Source organism: Chinchilla lanigera, unplaced genomic scaffold, assembly GCF_000276665.1.
Source record: "Chinchilla lanigera isolate Chin_1 unplaced genomic scaffold, ChiLan1.0 scaffold00116, whole genome shotgun sequence".
NCBI lineage: Eukaryota > Metazoa > Chordata > Mammalia > Rodentia > Chinchillidae > Chinchilla > Chinchilla lanigera.
The window spans coordinates 2,127,163-2,150,572 of record NW_004955517.1 but is presented as its reverse complement, the minus strand read 5'-3'; the positions used below and the strand labels follow the sequence as shown (position 1 = coordinate 2,150,572).

Sequence of the window (23,410 nt, the reverse complement as noted above, 5' to 3'; positions counted from 1 at the left end):
ACACTGGAGTGGGAGATGCTTTCTCCACCAGGAAAATCCAAACCACCAAAGGAATCCAGATCACCATTTAATATTTCATGCTGGAACTTGAAAACTAATTGCTGAATCACACATCCAACGTCCAGGCTCAAAATAAGCCAAAAGCCCAATAACTTATCCTTGGCACTGAGGAAACGAAAGGCCACAAGGCCGGGCCAAGCAGTGAATCAGCAGAGGGTATCTACAGGAGCTATCCCCTTTATCAGATCATGTACAGCTGTGTTGTGGGTTGGTTGGTTGGTTGGTTGGTTGGTTGATTGGTTGGTTTAATGGAAGAACTCACAGCCAGGTCATTGACGATGCTCTGGGTTCTACCAGGCTATTCATTGGCAAGAGAAGTCAAGAATAACAGTGACAAGCATGAAGGTTTCTATAGCAGACTGCCTGGATTCTAATCCTGCTTTTCCTCTTACTCCATTGTGATTCTGGGGGAAATACGTGGTCTCTCTGTTTTTGCATAAAATGAGCGTAATAACACAGACTGTCTCATAAACAGCTGTGAGAAGGAAAATTTCATGTGAAAGCATTTTGACCATACTAAGAACTCCATAAATACTTGCTGTGGTTTGATATTCGAAATAACCTAAAAATACCTTGTAATAATTCTGCAAGTACACATTTATCTGTAGACTCTTTCAATGTGCAAAGAAAAAAATGCTAAAATTAAATAGGGTGTAGAGTAGCAGTAGTCTCAATAAAAAGAGGAGAATGACACAAAGTCCATACATGGCTGAATATGTAAATGAAATGTGACACACACGTAAAAAGTGATATTATTTGGCTTCAAACAGAAGGAAATTCTGGCTTTGTTGAAGCCTGTGTGAACCTTATAGACATTGCGCTAAGTGAACTAAACCCAGTCACAAAAGGACAACTATGGGATGATTTGGCCTGTAGGAAATGCCTAGAAAAGTCAAATCCCGGCTGGGTTTTTAGCTCAGTGGCACAGCGCCTGCCTGGCAAGCGCAAGGTTGCGCCTGCCTGGCAAGCGCAAGTTCGATTTTCGGTACAGGAAAACAAAACAAAACAAAACAAAACAAAACAAAACAAATTCCTAGAGACAGAAGCGGAATGGTGGCCGCCAGAGGCTGAGTGCAAGAGGAAGCAGGAACTCTGCTCTGTCTCCGAGCAGAGTTCCAGCGGGCCCCAGGAAAAGCTCTGGAGGCGGAGCAGTGGCCACGGCTGCACAGGAGTGGGGGCACACTTACTGCCGCAGAAGCACACATCTAAAAATAAAGCTAGGAAGCATAATGTGATGTCATTTATATAATCAATACAATAAAAATCAAGTAGGTTGATAACTATAAAGAGCTTGTAACAAGCTCGGTACATGGTAAGCACTAAATAAGAATTATGGAACATACTTTTTCTAATTTTAGAGGGAAGCAAGAAATGGCAAGCGGTAACTTTAATTACTTCCAATCATAACAGCAGAGGTACAAAAAGGATCAAGAAATGGGCGCAGCACTCTGCTGCAGGCTGCTCTGCCTCCTCCACTGCGGAGCCTGGCACCAGACGCTGCCTGCGTGGGGGCACACAGCTGCCAAACCGGAGAACCCAACTGCTTCCTCCCCAGCTTCCTGTCTCCCACTGCTAGGATTTGGTCTGGCTTCCAGAGCGCCACCTGTCTTTTCTTCTCTTTCTTTGGGAGCAAAGAAAGCCGTGTGACCCCACCATGTGAGCCTCTGCTTCCGGGGCCACAGCATGAGGACAATCATGGTGCTCCCATTGTAGGAACATAGGAATCCTAAGGCATAGGGGAGCACCCCATAAATGTTCTTTTACACTTTGATTGAATTCCTGGAAAATGAAATTCACAGGAGACTGTTTAACATAGATCCAGTTACAATATAAGTAGTACATTTTTAATTTAACAAAATATTTTTACAGGGGCGACATTCTTAAGGGAGCCCTGGAAGTCGGTGACAAAGCATCAATAATCTCATGCCGATATCCAGAGGTGTCCAGAATTAACTTAAAGAAAAGTGTCCTGTGCAGTTATGGTGCCGGTGAGTATTTTGTGATGCACACCCCATGTGGAGTGACATTTTATACAGTGATTTTTACATTTATCACAGTCATCTTGAAAGTTCATAAGCACCCCCTGTGAAACAGAGAAAACCCACAGCCGTACGCTCAGCTTTTCAGGTGGAAAGAGGTTAAATTCTTCTTCCATGTTCACAGCAAGAGACAGTGACTGTGTCAAAACTCAAACCCTCATCTTCTAATTTTATGTCTGAGGCTTTTCCAAAATTTCTGGAAATTTTCTATTTTTCCCTCTTCCATTAAGGAAGAAATGCACTGAAAAAGAAAAACTTGTGAAATGCTTTACAAAGTGCAGATACGATCTGTTCTGCAATTTCTGAACTTATAACAGATACGTTTTAGAACAACACTTGCAAATCCATGACTCATGTGTAGATTTGAGGATGATTAGAGATGGCCACAAATTCTTTGAGTTTGAGTCTTGAAAGGTGGGTTTTATGCCCCTTACAACAGGATGTGGCACAAGTAAGGCCAACTGTTCAGCTTCCAGGTCTCAAAATCCTGCAACCTCTCCCTCCTGTCTCCAGAACTCTCCCTAGGAGATCCCGGCGGCCATATGCAAGGCCCAGCTAACCTGCTAGGAGGCCAGTGGACCACAAGGAAACCAATAAAGCAGAAGAGAAGAAATAGTAATAAGGAGAAAGGAGAGACAGAGATTATAATTTTAAAATTATACTTTAAGAAATACTGCAGCTTCAGGACACAAAGGTACTTCAGGTTACAGTACCTTCTTCCCTTCCAGAAAACTTGCTCCAAAAAAATTTTAAGAGCCTTAAAGTTACAAGAAGACTGCAAATTGTGCCTAGAATTTTCACCAGTGCTTTTCTTCTGATACTATAGATTCACAAATCGACCTTGAAGCAGATAGCACTAAGTGGAAAGCCTACTTCTCAACTTCAAATGCATGCAAATAATTTACGCAGCTCACGAAAAAGGGTAACCTGACCCACGGGAGGAACACATTCCCTAGATCACCTGTCTTGAAGGCCTCCCCCAAGACCACAGGAGACCCCAACCTGAACTCAACGTGTCTGATCACTCAAGAGCCCACACTCCCCTTTTCTGCCTGTTCTTCCTTAATTGTGCTTAATAAACATACTTTCCTCCCACTGATACATCCTGAAGTGCTTTTCTGTGACATAGTCGGGGAACTCACAACTTAGTCTGTGGATAGTGTGAGTTGAGGTCCCACCTTCTCCTTGGGGAATGTGCTCAGCCCCCGTGTGGTTACACAGAAGCAGGACCCAGCTGAGCTCACCCAACAACTGCCCCAATTGAGACATCAGGGCTGTGGGTGGGACCACTTTAAGCCCCAAAGTTCACACCAGCAGCAAGCTGATACTGCTGAAGGGACCCACTCTTGACAGTACATGAAGCAAAGAATTGCCCAGGTGACAGCTGTTCAAATTCCTGATGTGCAACAGAGTAAGCTATAGTGAAATGGTAGTTATTTTAAGGTCGTACGTTTCATGGTAGTTGGGTGCACACTAATATTTAATGGGAGCAGTTAATTTGGGCTGTAAAATGGAGTTTAATTGACCTCATTTTACCTCTATGTAAATGGAGGCAGGTTTCATGTAACAGCATGAATGTCTAGCTCCTCCTGAAGCTCCGGATTCAGGAAGGCTCATTCCCATAGGGAAGGAATTCGATGGAGCTGAGTGATGGTGCTCGGCCCCAACATCAGTTGCCCTGGGTGATTCAATGCAGTTTCATCCGGTCCCTTGTAGTCATTAATTTTACCTGCCCAGCCCTAAAATGGCTTGCCTTAGGACAGAGTCTCATTTTTAAAGCATAATGAACAAGCGATTTATTTATACAGTTCTAGCATCCAAATAGCCAGGATGGGCTTAACTCAAAAGATAATTGTTATGGCTTGTGTTTAGATGTCCCCCAAAGCCTCATGCAGTCAGAGGTGGGGCTTTTTTCAGAGTGGCTGGATCTACAACGTGTGATACTAGTACTGATTCATGGTGCAGTGCTAGGCTCAAGGGCACTAGGATTAAGGGTGTGAGTGCTGCCTGCTCTAAGTAGCCTGGATAAGATAAAAGGGACAGAAAAAGCTGTGGTTATTCCTCGTTGCTTCACTATCTTCTGCCCCCGACAAACTGTTTCCCCTCTGTGGTGCCCTCTGCCATGCCACTCTGCCTTGGAGCCAGCTGATGATAGACTGAAACCTCTACAAACTCTGAGCTAAATAAACCTGTTCCCCTTTAACTCTGGGAGTCGAGTGTTTTGTCTCAGCAATGAGAGAAAAGTAAATAAGACAGTAATTAAATACCATACCTGGGTCAATGGCTTCTCCATCAAACACGGTCTCATACACAATGGTTTCCTTTCAAAACAAAAAAGCACACGCTGTAAGCAACAAGTCAGTCAGCTAAGTAAAATTACTTTTGGCAAGTGTTTTATATTTGGGCAGTCGACTTCTTTTAATTACTTCATCTGTCTCATCTATAGAGGGTCAGCAGCCTCAGGACCAAAACTTCCTGCTACTCCTATGTCCTGCCAACCCCACTCCCCACACCAGTTGGCCTCCGGGACCTCTGTCACAGGGCCTTATTTTGATGCGAAGTCTCCTAGCCTATCTGAGGGGTCTTCCACCAGTGGTGATGAGCCTTTGTACACAGCATATTCTTTGTTTCTCTTTTAAGACAGAAGATGTTAATGTATGAGTTGTTTTTTGTTTTTTGTTTTTTGTTTTTTTCTAAACAGAAACCTCCATATTCAGGTTTAATTGCAGCTTTGGCACTTGGTGGTAAATAAGTGGGCTTTGGGTTGCGGTTTGGCTGTCAGTCTCTAGAAGGTTCCCCATCACTGGTAGACTCCTGCTCTTTCCCCTCATTTCCTACGTTGAAGTTCTAAGCGCCAGGACCTCAGAATGTCACACCTTTGGAGGCAGCCTTTAAAGAGTTAATAAAGTCAGGTCACGTGGGTGGGCCTTAACTCCAGGAGACCAGTGTTCTCCCAAGAAGAGGCGATTGAGACCCAGACAAGGCCAACCCCTCTCGCAGACCATGTGAGGCCACAGCAAGACAGTGGCCGTCAGCAAGCCAAGGGGAGAGGCCTCAGAAGAGACCAAACTGCCAACACCCACTGAGCTTGCATCCACCAGGACTGCACAGAATCAATTCCTGTTCTTTGAGACACCTGGTCTGGAATTTTGTTATGGGAGCCCTAGCAAAGTAACACTAGGTAAGGTGACGTCCTCTCCCTAAGGCAGAGGCAGGGGAAGCAAGCACTGAAAGAGAGCCACCTCCAGACCCTACTGGCATCAGTGCGGACCCGGTAGGCAGAGGTGTTCTTGGCAGGCAGGAAGCACGTGCAGAGAAAACCTGATAGGTGAAGACTAGAATGCCCTTTCCTGTTCTATGCATTTATTTTTTCCTACCCCAGCCTTTCATTTCCTACCCCAGCAATTTCATTCCAATTTGAAGACAGTTTACATACGCAACGGTAAAAACCCTAAAGCTGAACAACTTATTCAATTCTATGACATACATAATTTATTTTCAAGTATAGTTTTTACTTTTAAGTAGTGGTGAAAATGCTGGATTTCCAGTTGTCTAGAGTTGTTTTTTTCTGCACGTACATACAATATTTGAGGCAAATTTTGACCTAGCCAAATCCTAAGACTGAATTCCAACTTTGTAATACACACAAATTCAGCAGAAACAGAGAAGTTACAATAACTTTATTTCCTATTTATGATGTTTAAGTAGATTTACCGTCTGATACAGAAGAAATTTTCATCGCTCAGTAATTACAGGAATAACTTACTATAGAGAGACCACAAAATGCACTTACTGTTAAGACTTCTAATTTTTTACTTCTGCTTCCTGTGACAGCTTTTTCCTTTTGAGTTCTATCTCCTATTTAAAAATAAATAAATAAAAGCCAGGTGTCTGTTGAGTGGCATTTCTTCAAAAATCATGCAATTCAAGCATAATCATGCTGTAATTAGTAATCTGTATCTTACCTGCAATATATTTCATTTCTCTGTATAAAAAGAAAATTTGACAAAATATCAGCTTCATTTTGCTAAAACTTGTTTCAAAAATAATTTCATTCTATGCTCAGCATGTGACTATTATAACATCTTTCTTAGCCCAGAAAAAAAGAAATGCTATATATACAGGGAAATAATAAAACGGTCTTCTTTAATCATCACCACCCACTTTTTTGCACCATAAATAAATTCTGCCTAATGAATAAAAATTTAATTCCCAGGGCTCTTTTGAAGTCCGGGTACTCTGTGCCCTAGAGAGCTATTCTGGGTGGCGTGAAAAGCTGCTGATACCCGGTTCATTGCTTTGGCCTCTCTTCCCTGCTTCCGTGTGCAGCCAGGATACCTGGACTTCTCACCAATCCCCAGGCTACTTCCCAGCGGCTGTCAAACACCTGTCCATGAAATGTCTTGCATCAAAATAACATGAGGAGTTGGTTGCTTGTTTGCCCGCAGACTTACTTGTTTGACAAGGAGACAGATCTTTTGCCAAAGGGGAGGGGAGCAAGACACGGACAGTGGAGGTGGGAAGGGAAGGGAAGGAGATAAAGAAAGAATTAAGGTGTGTCAAATGTCTATTTGTTAATATGTTTTCCTTCTTTTATTTTTAAAATAAATTTTTAAAAAATAGATGTACCACCCTTTATCCATTCCCCTGCTGAAGGCCATCTTGGCTGCTTCAGGTTCTGGCAATCATAAATAAAACCAGGATAAACAAACAAACAAAAAAGAATTAAGGTGTGTCACGTACACGTACACACTCCCACAAGGAAGGCAATGATCATGCACTGTAAACATGGGCTAATTTTAAATTTCTTTTAAATTTAAAACTTCTTCCTGAAGAAAGTCTGCCACATGTTTTACAGTATAATTCAACAATATACTGTTACTTGTGTTTAAAGAAAGCTCCCTAAATGTTGTTAGAATGCAGTAGGTTTCGGATCATTGGTGAAAGACATTACTGAGTTTTGTACTGCAATATTTATCTCTGTTTCTTGAAAGCCAACTTAGAAGCCCACAGGGTTGAAATCCCAAATCTCCACTGATTTTAGGTTTTTACAGCAAAAGCTTAGAAAGAAAATCAGATACCTGGGCACGGGCTTAGAGACCTTCTCGGCCATTGTCCAACAGCATTCCATAATGTTTCTGTACCTCCAAAGCAGGAGACATAGCCATGAAACTAATCCGACGGAGAAAATAGCCATCAGGGTGAGGATGAAAGGGACGTACCAGTCGCTGGACTTGAACGTGTTAACAGCTGTATACACAATGGTCAGGCCTTTTCTTTGCTGGGAAAATTATATCAAAGCAAAGAGAGCATTAGCATTCTCACGTTCTCATAGAGCATCTGTTTATATACAGTGACATCAGTACAGTGCCAAAGTCCTATACAGACAGTGGAGTATTGACTCAACCTTGTGTATTCTTTAAACACTGCAGGTGATATGAAAAAAACCATAACATGAAAAAGCCACCAGGTCAAGAATGTAAAGACTTGAGTTCATGCAGTGCCACTCTGTGACCCAGACCAACCATTTCTCTTCTTTGCCTTCAGTTTTCTCATTCATAAAATGAAGGTTGGAACAAATGGTACCTGAGGTCACTTTAGCTTCCATAGCCCTCTTATTTACTCTAAACTTAATTAACCCTTCTGTACAGCTTGAGAGAAAAGTGTGCTCTTAAAAATCAAATATTCTGGCAGAAAGATTTAACACTAATTTTTAAAAATGCTTCTATTTGAAAAGATAGAAGAACTGGGCATAATCCCAGCACTTGGAAGCTGAAGCAGGAGAATTACCACAAGTTCCAGGTCAGCCTGGACTACACTGTGAGTTCAAGGCCAGCCTGAATGACATAGCAAGGCCCTGTCTCCATGCCCCCCACACACCAAAAAAAAGAAAACAATAAAATACAGCATACAGCCTACTGAACACACTTTATCTTGGATGATTCAGAAGCCGTTCTCGAATGCTGATGAGGCTTTGCATATTGATTTTTTAAAAAATAAAATACTAATGGGTCTGCTAAACTTCGCAGGGCTGGACTGAAGGCTGGATGCAATGGTGGATATAAAGCACACAGTACAGAATCTGGCACATCACAGGTCATCGCTAATATGCATAGCATGGCTGCTAGACAGTACCCCGTGAAGGTGCCAACTTGTAGATATTTGTAATTGATAGAACTCATTGAGTAGTGGGCCCTCCTTGTGGGCAGGACTTTCAGAAAATTCAGATATAACTATCTTCTTTAGGATCCTCTATGTGCTTTATGCACTTAGCACAAATTCACTGCCACTCATAGCTTATATTCATAGGTGCACACTGGAACATGCTGTCCAGGGGCTGGATGGGTCAGTGACCCGAGGGAAAGGCATGTGGACAGAGGTTCATCCTTTTAGCCTTTCTAGATGAAGCTCAGATGCACAGTAGAGTATTTCCCACACAGAGAACCGAATCAAATTCTGTAACTCTTTACTTCGGAACTGGTTGGAGGAGATGGTGTAGTGGCTCTTATCACATAGATGTCTATAACAGCAGTGCCTGTCCGGGGCTTGGTGGATTTGCCATATTTCAGATTATCATCGACTATATGCACCACAAGATGGTACTGCCGCTGCCGTTCAGCTCCAGATTCAAAGTTAAAAGGATTCTTCACAATCAAGTTTGGAGTATTTGAGCCTCGCGTTGGGTCAAATCCAAAATGATGGTTCTCATTTCCTTTAAAGAGAATAGTTGAAAAATTAGTATGATTTTAAGATACATTGAATGGTGTCCTCAAACTATTTTATGCTGCTATTATAACACAGTCTGTATAAATAAGTAAGATGGCTCTTATTCTCTAAACTCCCATATCTATACATGGCTTATAATTAAATTGAGGTAAACTAAGCAATAAATATAAGTGGTTAGAAAGAAATGTTTTAAAGGTTAAGATAATGAGTTGGATTCCCATATGTGGCCGGAAGAGCTCACACTATTATCTAATTATTTGCCTAATTGCTTCCCCCTGTGTATCTTCTCGGAGCAGTGTGACTCTCGCCTTCAACTTGGTCTCTATCAGTACCAAATGAGATAGACTACCAGAGCCCACGAAGCCCTTCCCGAGTTCACATCCTCCTCAGCCATGCGCACATGTTATGGTTTATGTCTGTGTGTCCCCCCAAAGCCTCCTACGGCCATGGGGCAGGCTATTAGAGTTTGAATATGGATGTGAGAGCTGCACCTGCCCGGGAGTGGATAGTTTGCATATGTAAGGGAGAGGAAAAGAGTGCTTGAGGACGTTCCTCCCCCATTCCTCCCTGGTGTGTGGTTGCTGCTTAGCTGTGTTCTGCCGCCCTGAGCTGTAGCTCTTTGCCATGTGCCACTCTGCCTTATAATCTGCCAAGTATGGACTGAAACTTTCACGAACTGTAAGCGAAATAAACCTTTCCTTCCTTAAATTTGGGCGTCAGGTATTTTGTCCCAGCAGCGAGAAAAAAAGTAACCAAGACAGCACATCATTGCTAATAAAATGTTCATGGTACCTTTCTTCATGGAGCTTCTCAGCACCAAACTAGTCCTCATAGGTAATTAGCAATGTCTACTGATTTCCAGGCTCCATTCTTTCAGATAGATCTGACTTTCGCACTTTAAATAGGTCTCCTTTTAATGCTGTCTCATCAGACCTGGTAGCTTCTTTAGCTTATCACAGTTGATCATTGTTTAATCACTAATGTTATTACTAGTTTAACAATCAGTGAGTGCCACAAGTCCAAATCCGTGTCTGCACTGGGTGCTTCTGTACCCCTTCCTAGCAGCGCCTGCGCACACTTGGTCTCCAATAAACGCCTTCCGAGAGGACAGGAAAGCAACATAAATCTATGTAAATCCAACAATAGCAGAGTCAAAAACACCTACCCTAGTGAGCTTCTATTAGGATAATCAGACAAAAGGATGGTTACTATTTTGGACCAACACCCTGGACAGCAGACCCAGTGAGTTTCAGTGCAACCTTTAGTATATATTTCTTATGCAAATCCAAAATCTTGTGGTGAAAATATCTGTGCAGTCACAGACACTTCCATTATAGAATTAAATTGGATATGTAGACATGAAAAGACGCCTTGCCTGAGGAAACTCCATTCTATAGATAGTTTTACCTTCATAAACACAGTCATTTCTAGGGCTATATATCACGCCTAACATGCAACAACTAGCGTTGAATTGACACAAGCTTTGATTAAAAGAAATAAAGTCATCCACCAGAAGCTATCTCAAAGCGCATTTCGAAATCCTGTGAATCTCTGTCGTGACAGCTTAGTTGGAAGCCATTGACGTTTGTTCCGGCAACAACATTGTCAGAAATGACTCCTTTATAACGATAGGGCAGGCAGACAGGCGCTTCGTCGTTCTCATCCTCAATGTCAACCGTGACCTGTCAGCAGAGAGGAAAGAGCTGCATCACGTCCGCAGCCTCTGACTATTTACACGCAGCATCAGTAGGAGGCATCTGGGTCGACACAGACCCCTGAGAATCACTAAATTAGAAACCTACAGTTCTCAGTGTGCTGAGCTGCCCCTGCAGACTCGGATCCCGGCTGTAAGTCAGCGAGGCCGTGCTCATTATTTCGGGCCCACTGTGACGTTCAGGATAGCTGTTAGGGAGATCTTTGGGCTCATTGATGAGCCCCTGGAAAACCCACAAGTTATGTAAATATAACAGAAGGAAAGCTGAAGACCGGGGCCTCTAACAACGAATGCCTTGAACACTTTAAATATTTACACTGAGTGCAAGCACATCCTGAACGTGCGTCCTCTCTCTTATTCCAGGGCCTCCTCTTCGCCAATCTCTCGAGCACTGATTATATGTGTGGGTAACGGTACAATTACTTGAAAGTATGACCCAATCTTAACTAGGAGCTGTTATCACCGTTTTCTTAATTACAATACTACAAGCCAGGAAACTGGTCACGCAGAAAAGCATCAAAACATCACAGATTTAAAAATGTCAATGGCTGAACTCCAGTCAGCCCACAGAGGTCAGGGGCCACCTCGCAGATGGCGAAGAGCTCTCTCTGCAGCAGTCCCAGAGGGCTCCCTGGTGTGCTGCATTTGCAGGTATTATCTTTTTTGGAGTGTCTTCTGTAATGTTTTAACAACACAGCTAAATTCTTGGGAATCCTTCCATCTCGAATGCTACTTTAATAGACTGAATACAGCTCTGTGTTCATTTGACATGTGAGGCATTTGTATATGATAAGTAGATAGATTGCAGGGTGATTTCTGTGATATAGTGAAACAGCTCTGTGCTAGGACAGAAATCTTCATTCAAGGCTGGGTCTTCCAGCCCTCAGCTCCTATGTTTGGAACAAGTGACTTAACCTTTCTTTATGCAGCTGTACACATATCTGAATCCCTTAATCCCTACCTTCTTAGGACTTGTTGGCAGGATTCATTCATCTATTCATTAGGTATTTACTGAACATTTATTATGTGCTAAACACTGACAGAGACACAGATGCTATACTCCTGATGTGGAAAAAGTCCCCAACCCATTACAACCTGTGCAATAAACATGGACACGTAAGTACACGAGGCAGCCTCGCGTGCTAGCTGGCACTGTGCAGTTAAGGGCACAGAGACAGGCTAATAAGAGCTATTTTGCCTCTCTGCCCGCCCTATTTGATAAATACCCTTAAGCAATTATGTATTCTTGCATAATTGGGTGGTATAATTTTGATTTGAATAAATGATATTGCACCATAGGTCTTTCCTGCTTCCAACTTTTCTCACACAGTGTCCTCTATGTGTGCTCCGTGTTTGTAAAATTTGTTTGCTCTTTGCTTATTTGTCTGTTTTGTAGGCCTGGGGACCAGTCCCTCGGTCTTGCTCATGGTAGGCAAGCCCCTCAGTCTACTACTAAGCTACACTCCCAATACCACTCCCCTCCCCTCTTTTTTTTTTTTTTTTTGAGACAAGGTCCCACTAAGTTGCCCAGGCTGAACACAAACCTGTGAGCCTCCTGCCTCAGCCTCCTAAATAGTGGGGATTGCATATGTGCGCCACTACCCCCAGCTTGCTATTGCTTCTTGATTCCTAGCACTCCCTAGTATATATGTATTGTGTTTTACTTACCTGTTCCCCTATTGATGACCAAATGGATTGCTTGAGACTTCAAGTGCGAGGGCTCTAGTCAACAGGTTCCTCTGGGGCAGGGGTATTACTAAAATGATTGTGTGAGCCATGGATAAGCACTACAGGGCTGGCGGTGAGAGAAACAGGGAGAAGCTTGTGTGGCTGGATTGAAGTCAGAAAGATGAAGAGGTAGCCAGCACCCAGGACATGCAGGCACCATGGACCTTGGGAATGACCTTAGGGCCTCGCTAAGTGTGATGGAAGCTGAGGCAGAGGTTTGAGGAGACTGGATGTGTCTCTCTAAGGGGTCACTCCAGACCCTGTGCAAACAATAGACCTCAGGGAGCACCAATCGGGACGAGAAGTCTAGTTACAAGTCTGCTGCCCTACACCCGGCGAGCGATGGTGGCAGCCCAACCAGAGTCTTAGGAGTTGATGGGTGAGGAGTGGAATGACTTGGGATGTGTTTCCTAAAGCAGAGATGACAGAATATGCTGCAGGGTGGGAGAGAGAATGTGGGTGCTGGACAGTGAGCAAGTGTGTAGACTTAATCCAACCTCTTTGAGCAAAATAACCTTGGATAAATTATGGTACTTAACTTCTAAACCCATGTGTTAAAAAGAGTTTCAGAAACTGCTTTTGGAATGGGATTGAGGATAAAATGAAGTAATCAGGGTCACAGCACAGTGCCGGGCCGTCAGTACGTGCTCCTACAAAGTGGATGCTGCTGCTGCTGCTGCTGCTGCTGGTGACAGTGGTGGGTCCTTCTGCTGTGGAGACTAAAGACCCAGCTCCCCTTTCTGAACTTGGTCATTGAACTCCTCTGCATCATCAACTTGGCAGGCAGCATATATTATTAAACTTTGCATGTGATAAAAATTTTAAGGTCCCTGAAGGCATATGCAGTGTCTTCCACTGCTTTGTAAACCAAAATGTTATACTCAAACACTCCATAAATACTCATTAAAAGAGAGAAAGAATGAACAAGGTCCCGCTTTATCTTTAGGCAGAACATAAATTCTTTTTATAGGCACAGAGTTGCTTGAATTTTTTGTGGTTTCATTAATTTTTCTTTCCTTTCTTCTCATTTGTAATAAGTGAATAACACTGCAAGTGGCATAATCCTATACTACTTTGGGAGTTCATAAATGTCTACAGGAAAAACTGCCACAGGTACTGTGGCATAAAGATTACTCTCACAGGTATCACCCAAGACACATGATCACAGCCTCGTGACTGTATCTCAGTCCTGTAAAAGTCATCCTAATTGCTGTCGTGACTGGGTCTGATGTTTTCCTCACACTGCCATATGCAGAAAACTTAATAAACACAGAATGAGGAAGTCAGGGGGCTCCATATAGTAGGAGAAAATGTACAGTGACCCATTCGGCCAGATGGGGCGCTTGTAATCCTTCACTCCTACCTTGGGGTTGTCCCAATGCAGATCCATGAAACAGGCCTGCATAAGACATTGTCGTGGGTTCTCGGCCTCCAGTCGGACTTGTGGGGGCATTGTTATGAGGTCTAGGTCTTCAGCTGGACTCACACACAACATTGCCGTGAGATCCAGGCCCTCAGCTGTATTCTTTAGGTCTTTAGTGTGTGGACAGATTTCCTCAACTCTTGTACTTCACCCTTTGAGTGACTACTATAAAATAATCCTATAAATTATGTTCCTGTGTTGTTTTCCTTGTAAACACTGACTACAACAGCCATTAACAGCACATCCCTCATAACCATACCCCAGAATTCACTCTTGGAGTTTTTCTAGAGTCATTTGACCTCTCTGGAATAATTCAAAGGTAACCACACTTTCCCTCCTTTCAATGCCAAACTATTTTCATTGTGAGCATCACATCCCAACACAAGGCGGCCTGCGTTTGAGTCCAGTTCTATAACCTTATAAATACATTACTTAAACTCTGTGCCTCAGGCTCCTCATCGGTAGGACAGAAATGATTAAAACATTGCCTACCTTGAATGTTTAAAGTGAAGAGTAACTAAACATAGAACGCTTGGGAGATAGAGAAAATCATGCACAGCTCCGTTCTCTGTTATCGCTTGGCCTTTCCTACTGTAATAAGTGAGAAGTGCATAGCCGAACTCTATTTTATCGAAGCCCGGGTCTCTCACTCACAGTGGTCACTGCTGTGCGAGGGTGGGCCCTGTCACAGTCCACAGCTTCCACAGTGAGGTTGTACTGCCTCACAGACTCGTAGTCTGGCTGCGTGGTGAGTTCGAGCACTCCAGAGCGAGGGTGAATCCAGAATCTTTGCACAGCCTGGATGTCTCCGCTGGCGATCTTGTAGGTCAGACAGTTTGGTGGGTGGTCTTCATCAGTGGCGGTCACTCTTCCAACTTTGTAGAGAGCTGCCAGGAAAATTTTATAAGGTTCACTCTTCTCACGCAGCTAAGAAGTGGAGCATGCATTTGTTTTCCAAGTAGTGTCAATTTCTCAAAGGGATAACTTGAAGCCTGGTGGACATGGAATATCTTTAAAGACTCCCACTGTACAGGGGAGAGCTTGAGAGTTCTCTGTCACTTGGAACCATGGTACAAGAGTTGATATGTTTAAAATAACTTTGTAATAATAAGACTCAGCTTAATCTTAGCATTGTGCTAATGTTAGCATCAGATAAGGTTCACAGTATACTCTCTGAAATCAGGGTGCCTGGGTCCCCAAACTCAGCCCCGTCATTTGCCAATGTAACTCAGGAGACCATTCTGTAACCTCTCTGGACTTCACATTCTGCATCTGCAGACTGGGAACAATAATAGTATTCGCCATACGGACTGTCATGCAAAGTGAGCAAGCTAAAATATGGAAATCACCGAGAATAGTGCCTCGTACATGGCAAATGCTAAATCAGAATTTGTTATTATTACATGCTTTCTCCTACCGAATAGTCTCCACACTCTTATGGTGTATGTTCTATTAATGACTCCATTTTACAAATAGGGAAGCAAGGCCCTATGGCATCAAGAAATAAGGTCACGGAGCTAATAGAGAAAGAACAAGGATTCAAAATTTCGTGTCTGCTGACCACATTTCTTTTATTTTTCATTTTCAGTGTGTTTCTTTTCATTAGTGAATAAATCCATTTACGTCTAATATAATCATTGATATGAATTTGTGTCTAGCTTTTTCCATATCCTCTAGGTATCATTTCTTGTACTTTATTTCTCACTTCTTTTATCCTTCGTGAATTATTTCCACTGTACCATTTTACATTTAGTAGGGATTTCTTTTTGCATTCTATAATTGTAATACTATTCTTAGAGATTACAGCAGGGGGCCCTGACCTTTTTTTAAATGCACGTGTGTAATACAGCATGGCAATGTTCATTTTGGTAAATCTGTGTATGCACTTAATGTATCTTGATCTTCTTCTGTTGTATTGCCCCCTCCCCTCCCCTTCATCCCCTTCCCCATCTCCAAAAGTCCACCTCCTATTTTCCTGTAATTGCTCACGTATGCATTCATTCATTCATTCACACCTTCATTTATTTGGTTTCTCATATAAGAGAAAGCATGGTCGGGCTGGGGATTTAGCTCAGCGGCACAGCTCCTGCCTGGCAAGTGCAAGGTCCTGAGTTTGATTCCTGGTACCGAGAAAAAAAAAAAAAAAAAGAGAGAGAGAGAAAGCATGGTCTATATAGCTTCCTGAAATGCTTTATTTCACTTAACATTTTCCTGCAGGTAACACGATTTCCTTCTTTGTTGAGGCCTACAGTCCATACTTTTAAGTCTCCTCACTATAATTATAGTGTGCAGCAGCCCCAAACAACCCCTTAGAAGAAAGATAAATGTAGTGCACTGGTTGCACCAGCAGACCCAAAATCTTTACACTCTCTCCCCTGGTCCACGCTAGCTTGCTGGAGGAAGAGGGCTGGGCCAAGACTCCCAGTCCCTCAGCCCAAGACAAGACAGATTAACTAAAAATTGGGCACACCTACCCAAGATCAGAGGGACAGCCCAGCTAGTTCTCAGCTTCATGGACTGCATGAGTGGTTATTTCTGCACAATTCTAACTTGTGAGATATACAGCATCCTATGGTTATATATTACAGATGCTTGGTTACCCTCAATCACTTTCTGCTTTATAAATTATAAACTCCAACACAAGATGTTTACCTCTTCGTGCAGTGAACTGCCACCATGCAGTGGCTTGCTAGCTAGCCAACGCACATGTGGGACATTTTGTTTGCTAATAATCAGGAATACAGAATTATGAAGAAAGCATTTCATGTGCCGCTCCCACGCCCTCGACCTCAGAGAATTTCTTTCTCTGTTGGCATCCTCTCCAGCCTCTGGTAATATGTGACCACGCAGGCACCAAATATGACTCATGCCACCGGGAGCAGAGAAAGCACATTCACAAAAGAGAGCACGCCACGTACGGCAACTCCGGAGCATATCGTTCACCACGTCACCGTGGAAGTATCGTTACTAAGAAAAGCACGCTGCAGCGGAGGCAAAACCGCAGACAGGAGGCTGTCGGTAAAGGTCGCCCTCTCTGTCACACAGCCTTGGGTAAGGGGGGGACATCACCTTCACATTTAACATCAGCTCAGCAAACCTTTAAGTGTGTTCTTCTGCAGGTTTTCAATAAACTTGAATGCTCTCTTGAGCATTTTTAGCCGAATTTTAAAACAGAGCAATTATGTGACTCTGCCAAACTTCCTCATCCGAAACTATATGAAATGAAATGAGTTTTCCTCTGCGACCTGCAACCCACTGTGATTTAATTTTCGCGTGTGTTCTTCTAAGTCACTACTGATGAAGAAACATTCCTGCCTATGCCTCCTCTCCCCCCAGAAACTCTTTGTCAGCTCATCACACATCAGAAAGAAAAAAAACACTTTACTTTAAATATTGTAGAACCCCTTTATTTTGTTAGCGGAAAACCTCCATGTAATTCTCACCACACTCTCAGAGGCTCTGTGGTAATCAGCTTAGCATGAAAAAAAGATTTTCACATTAACAGATTTTTTTAAATGTCCTGAAAGTCTATAGGCTAAATGTTTGATATTTTGAGGAGACTTCATTTTCAGAGCAGTTCTAACCTTCCCATTTCCTTCTTAGAGCAAATTTCCAGTGACTTGAAAGCTTTTTTCTCCTCTAATAAATATCTCCAAAAAAAGCATTCCTCTAATTTCATTCGGTTTACACGTTCTGGTGGGGAATGTCAAGGAGTGCTTTAAAAAAAACACAAGACAAAGGTGCTAGTACACTGTACAGTGCAGGCAGTCAGTAAGTGTGTGCGGTTATTATTATTATTGGTGATGATGTCGTGACTATGTTAGCACGTGTCGTGTACTTATAGTTACTGGAATCTTCATTACACAGATGAGAACTCAAAGGTACATGCAGGCAGGTTATGTGGCTTGGCTAATGTCACTCAACTCACAGTAGCGTGGACAGGTTTGAGCCCGGTCCTATTTGACTCCAGCACTCCTAGCCTTTTAGCACCAATGCAACGCTCTTGCAAGCCAGCGTGCCTTGACTCCAACACAAAACTGGTCCCAGTTCTTGAAATTCTAAAGTCCAGCCTACAGGATTCACCATCCAGAGATGCTAAGGAAGGAACACGTGCCTCTCTTGGATGACAGAAAACAGTACACATGACCTCTGCGGCCCCTTCTATTTTTTTGCTTATATACATTTTGTGCCCCTTTTAAATCTAATGTTCCTTTGCCTATACTAACAAATCTGATCTAATTCATATCTAATTCCTGACTACAAGAGACCCCTGTCCATTATGTTGACTTCTGATCTAAAATTTTGATTTCCTTGATATTTGAAAGATTTAAGTTGTGTGGATAATGACCACATTGTCCTCACTTCTTTACCCTTGAACCTACTTCAAAGCCAAAGGGGAAGATAAACAAAAAAAGTTAATATTGAGTAATTTTGCATTACAAAAATCCTAGACCTACATGAAATTTCAAGGGAGCTTTTGAGAAACACCAGCATAACCCTCTGAGGGCATTACCAATGAAAACCACCTTGTTCTCGGCCGGTGTGGATGCTCCCTTGCCTGCTTGGATTTTGTAAGTTTCCCTGTTATTTTCCTGTTGCTCCCTCATTTACATAGGTGTTTCCTCGGGGGTGCTTTCCTGTCACAGAAGCAAGAGGGACCTCACCTTGTGATGTCTCCGGAACCGAGAATGAATAGTGTGCAGCTTCAAACACAGGGCTGAAGTCATTGGCAGGAGCAAGCTCCACAATGATTGTGACAGTAACTGGAAAAATGAACAGTGAATAAGTGCTTTGTGGTTTTTGTTGTATTCTGCAAGTTAACTGGCCCCCACAGTACAGAATTAGCAAAGGATTTTTCTTATTTTAAAGATAAAAGAATGAAAACATATTAGCAGACACACAGACATTTATAAAATAACATAAAAACAATATAAGCAATACATATTTTCAGACAAGGTGATAGAAAATTAACAATGGTGGTTGTATTACATATTGATATCTTCCAAGTGCTTAGTCAGATAAACAAACATAGGCATGTAAGACTGATCAAAGAATTAAACATTAACTGTTCCTTTCAATAAAGTAATAGAAAGCGGTACTACAACTATCTTAACTATCCTGTGTATATCTATATAGATATTTTTCCCTTCTCTCTTTCTTCTGTCTTGTCCCTCATCCCAGTTGTTCCTTCCTTTGAGCAATTTCTTTCCCTTTCCCAATATATACTGTACCTTTCAGATTTTACTCACTCTTTCAGGTTCTCACACTAGTGAGACCATACAATGTTTACACATGCAGATCTGATCTATTTCACTTATGAGTATGATCTCTAGTTGTGACCATTTACCTATAAAGGCCTCAAGTTTATCTTTCTTTATAGCTGAGTAACATTCCATTATATAAAAATACCATAACGTTTTTATCCATTCCTCAGATGATAGGCATTTGGATTGCTTCCACAATTTAGCTACTACAAACAGTGCTGCTATAAACATGGGTGCATATATATTGCTATGATATGATGTTTTCAGTTTTTCTGGGAAAATACCCAGCAGGGGAATAGCTGGGTTGAATGGGACCTCTAATCCTAGTTTACTGAGGAATCTCCATTTTGATTTCCACAGTGGTTTCACCAGTCTACACTCCCACCAACTGTGGAGAAGGGTTCCTTTTTCCCCACAACCGCTCCAGTATTTGGTATGGGTTGACTTCTTGATGACAGCCATTCTTTCTGGGGTGAGATGGAATCTCAGTGTTGTTTTAATTTGCATCTCTCGAATGACTAATGATGTTGAACATTTTTTCATGTATTTATTCACCATTACTATCTCTTCATTAGAGAAGTGTGTATTCATCTCAGATGCCTATTTTTGGACTGGGCCTTTAAATTTGGGGGGCCTGACTTTTTAAAAATTCTTTATATGTTCTAGATAGAAGTCTTTTGTCCAAGGGCCAGTTGGCTAAAATTTTTTCCCAATTTGTGGATTTACTTTTTACTTTAGCAGAGGATTTTGAAACAATGGGATTTTCTGTCCCCAAATGATTCCTGTTCCCAGACTCTGTCTGCAAGAACCCAAGTTCTAGTGCTAGCTAAAGCAACTTAGTCAAAAATATATAATATACTACATCTCCTATAAGAGATATTCATATATCATATATATTATATATAAATGCATATTTATACATTTTACACAATAGAGTTTATTGTAGCTTCACAGGTACAAACTCCTCCATTCCAGTTTGTTGGGGTGTCACTCTCACCCTAGCACCTAACAGTCTATATTCTGCTTTCAACGTATTACCTAGAGGTTATGTGGAAAAAGACCAAGAAAACCACTTGATCACATCCAGTGCTTGGCTTTAACACATGCTCTGTAGTCTTTAACCAGTTCAGCTTCTCAGAAGCCCCGTTATGTCATCAAAAAGGAAAAACGTCAATTTCAACCTCCTCCATTACCATATGCATGTGAGGTCAAAATGAGACTATGCCCAAAGGAGATTTATAAACTATAAAAAGTTAATTTAAAAGTAGTTATTACATTTGGTTCATGTCAGCCAGATTTTTGTACATTACATTATAGAGAAGGAAGTCTACATTTTCTGACAAAAGCTACAGTAGCATATTGAAGAGCTGTGAAAAAAAGTAAGAGTTTAATATTCAAACATATGACAAACAAATTGCAAACATGGAACATTTCTAATAAAATTGAAATAATAATTAATATTTACTGTGCAAGACATTGGCTTGACATTGATATTATTGTCTCAGTTTCACAGGAGAGAGTAAAGTTTATGGAATTGTTTGTGGTCAAAGGTCACAAAGTGGTTATTGGACCAAGCTGTACCAGGGAATATCTCCCAAAATATCTTCTCTAGGATAGGAGTGTGTCAAGTACAAAATGCCAAATTAAATAAAGATTGAAAAGGTCTTTTATGGCAAGGCTTCTTAGAGTATCTAACAGGTTGTTACATATTTTGAATCTGTGGGTATCTATCACTCCCCAAGTTTATTTGATCACGGGAATCCCCTTTTGTAAGTTATCTTGTAGAACTCATGTTCTGAAGAATGCTATGTATTGCTCATCCTAAAATATCTATGCCACAGATGTCAAACTAGAAAATTTAACCTGATATCTGCAGAACTTTACTTCAGGGAATCTGTGGCTTTCTTTACATTTTGACATGTGTTGTTATCTGCATTTTTCAAAGGACAGTGTCTACATCTTTCATCTGAGTCTCAAAGGTGCCCACAAGCCCAAAAGAAGTTTAGAGTGCGGTTCCACATGTCAGGTGATTTAATTAAAGGCTGTATCGCTCCTTCAATAAACCCCATTTACATGATTCAAAAGCTGGTACCATTTACAGCTCTGCCATACTTTGATCTTTATTGTATCCATAATGACCCAAAATTGTGCTAATTAGCTGGCCTATAAAAATAGACTACACCACATATGCAGTACTACAAGCACCTTTTATGAGCAGTTGCTGTGAGTGTAAGGACCGCGTGAGGACCAGAGAGGATGTCAATTTACTACTGTGAGAGATTTCTTTCCCTCTCCAGGTGGGCAAAGTCTCAAATTTAGTGAAAGGGGAAAATTCTCTTTTGATTAGTTAGATCATCAGAGTAAGTGGCCACAAGAAGAAGCATCCAGCCTCAAAGGTCAGGAGGACTATGTAAGGGCTTTGCATGAACAGAGAACACACAGCGGAACACTTGCAACTGCTGTGCTTGGGTTCCTGCTCCCTACACATCACTGCTCCCCGGAGTCAGGCCATCTGACTCTGCAAGTCACCAGTTTAAGCCTCGCCCCATTAAAACTCTTATGCCAAGAGAGATTTAAAGAGATTTAGGCACGTTAATTAAAGTTCAGCATTAAGCTCCTTTGGTTGCAGACCTATCAACAGGTGCCGCCGTTCCACCTTTCTGTACCCATGGAAGATAAAGCACTGTAGCCCACCACTCCCAGATCCAACTTCAGAACCCTGTAACACAACAACACAAGCACCTACCACCAACGACGCAGAGTCCTCCCAGGAGACCCAAACTCCACCCATATTCTAGTCTCTCCTTACCAAGCCTTTTGCTAGCCCTATGTTTACCACCCAATACCCACACCTTCCAGGATCACTGATGCCAGCCATCTGCTGGGTCACCTGTCCTTTAGAGGCACCACACATTCCAAGTACTGGACATGCTTGACATGAACCATGAAATCTGAGTTTTGACACTCTCTATATTTCACAAAAAAAATCTCTATAACCAACAAGGTCACCCTTAGAATTATAACATGTAGTTGAATATGACCCCATCGGGTACCTAGTATGTGTTCTGATGTGTGTAACAATAAGCAAAGAAAGGCATTGGGAGGCTGGCTAAGCCACTCACGTCCTCAGTTCTGTGCCCTGGATCCATGGCACATGAATAAAATACGTACTGATGATGAAGAGTGCTTTGCAATTAGCAGAACTACGACTGTTAAATCTACAATTGCCAAGGGCTTTATGATCACTCAGTCTTGGTGGACTTACTCTCCCTACACCAAAGCCCTTTCTACCATAGGCTGACCCACAATGGTGGGACGCTCTGAGAAGACCCCGTGGGAGGGAGAGGACCGTGCTCTGTACCTTGAGAATGGGTACGAGCTACAGAACCAGGCAAGCCATCTCTACATAGTACAAAATGATTCAAATAACATTTTAAAGCATCCAATGACAGGCATTTAGCTTTATTAAAAGGAAAGTATTAAGCATATGGTTTGGGTCTGTATATCCACTACCCATTTTTAACTTCAAAGACCTCTCTCAAGAGCTGTGTGTAAGAACTGTGGATTGTTTCCGTGCCGCTAAAATGTGAAAAGAGCTTCCCAGATCTAACGAAAATTTCCAGCATAAGCCCACCTAATTCTCCCCTTCGCCTTTTGCCCAACTCAACAAAATGTCCCAAATGTGATGGGTATTTATGTTTTAAACCCCAAGGTGAACAGTGTAAAGAATAGGCTCCTAGGATTCCTTCAGTAGTCTGTCGAGATTACCTGTATGGGAGGGCTGCATGTCATCAAATACTGCAATCCTCATTTCATAGGTATGGTCCTCTGCAACCACCTCAGGGTCTTCATAATCCAGCTCTTTGGTGACCTTGTAAAGCGACATTGCTTCAGCAAAATGACCAAAAAAGTTTTTTTTGAGACAGTCTTTGTATGTGATTTAGGCTGGCTGTGAACTCGTTATGTAGCCCAAGCTGCCCTTGAACTCATGGTGATCCTCCTGCCTCAGCATCCCAAGTGCTGGGATCACAGGCATGCATCACCACATCTGGCAAGACCAAATTTTTTAATGTACGTCTTTTAATAAATCATCCCAAAAGAAGAAAATGCATGGCCATTTTCATTTCTTAGGGATGACATCAGAATCTGCACGAGACTGGCACAGGTTCACACACAAAGCATGCCTTTTGAGGGAACAAAGGGACGTTAGGATTCCTTCTGGAGGAGCTTACTTGTGAAAATACATCCTGGCACAGTAGAAGAAAGATATGGGCCATATCCTGTCCTCATTGCATGCTAATAGTTTTGTCCTGGACAAAATATTTCCAGATAAAATATTTTGAATAAGTGATAAAGTACCATAAAAATATAACTTAGGGCCAGGGATATAGCTCAGTGGCACAAGTGCCTGCCTGGCAAGCACAAGGTCCCGAGTTTGATTCTGGGTACCAAAAAA

The 23,410-nt window shown here is 42.1% G+C and overlaps 1 protein-coding gene across 2 annotated transcripts in view; it reads right to left on the bottom strand.

The window, feature by feature from the left end:
* The window catches only part of LOC102021163 (cadherin-related family member 3), an 87,474-nt gene that overhangs the window by 1,792 nt on the left and 62,272 nt on the right, over positions 1–23,410 (bottom strand). The window contains exons 10-18 of one of the 2 annotated variants that reach the window (XM_005409033.2): positions 22,723–22,825; positions 18,355–18,453; positions 14,345–14,577; positions 10,336–10,507; positions 8,570–8,811; positions 7,181–7,380; positions 6,065–6,084; positions 5,893–5,957; positions 4,372–4,420 (exon numbers count right to left, since the gene is read on the bottom strand). In XM_005409033.2, the coding sequence (XP_005409090.2) occupies positions 4,372–4,420; positions 5,893–5,957; positions 6,065–6,084; positions 7,181–7,380; positions 8,570–8,811; positions 10,336–10,507; positions 14,345–14,577; positions 18,355–18,453; positions 22,723–22,825 (1,183 nt within the window). Of the gene's footprint in view, positions 1–4,371; positions 4,421–5,892; positions 5,958–6,064; positions 6,085–6,128; positions 6,575–7,180; positions 7,381–8,569; positions 8,812–10,335; positions 10,508–14,344; positions 14,578–18,354; positions 18,454–22,722; positions 22,826–23,410 lie in introns of those variants that run through there. The other variant, XM_005409034.2, reaches the window with a different exon arrangement.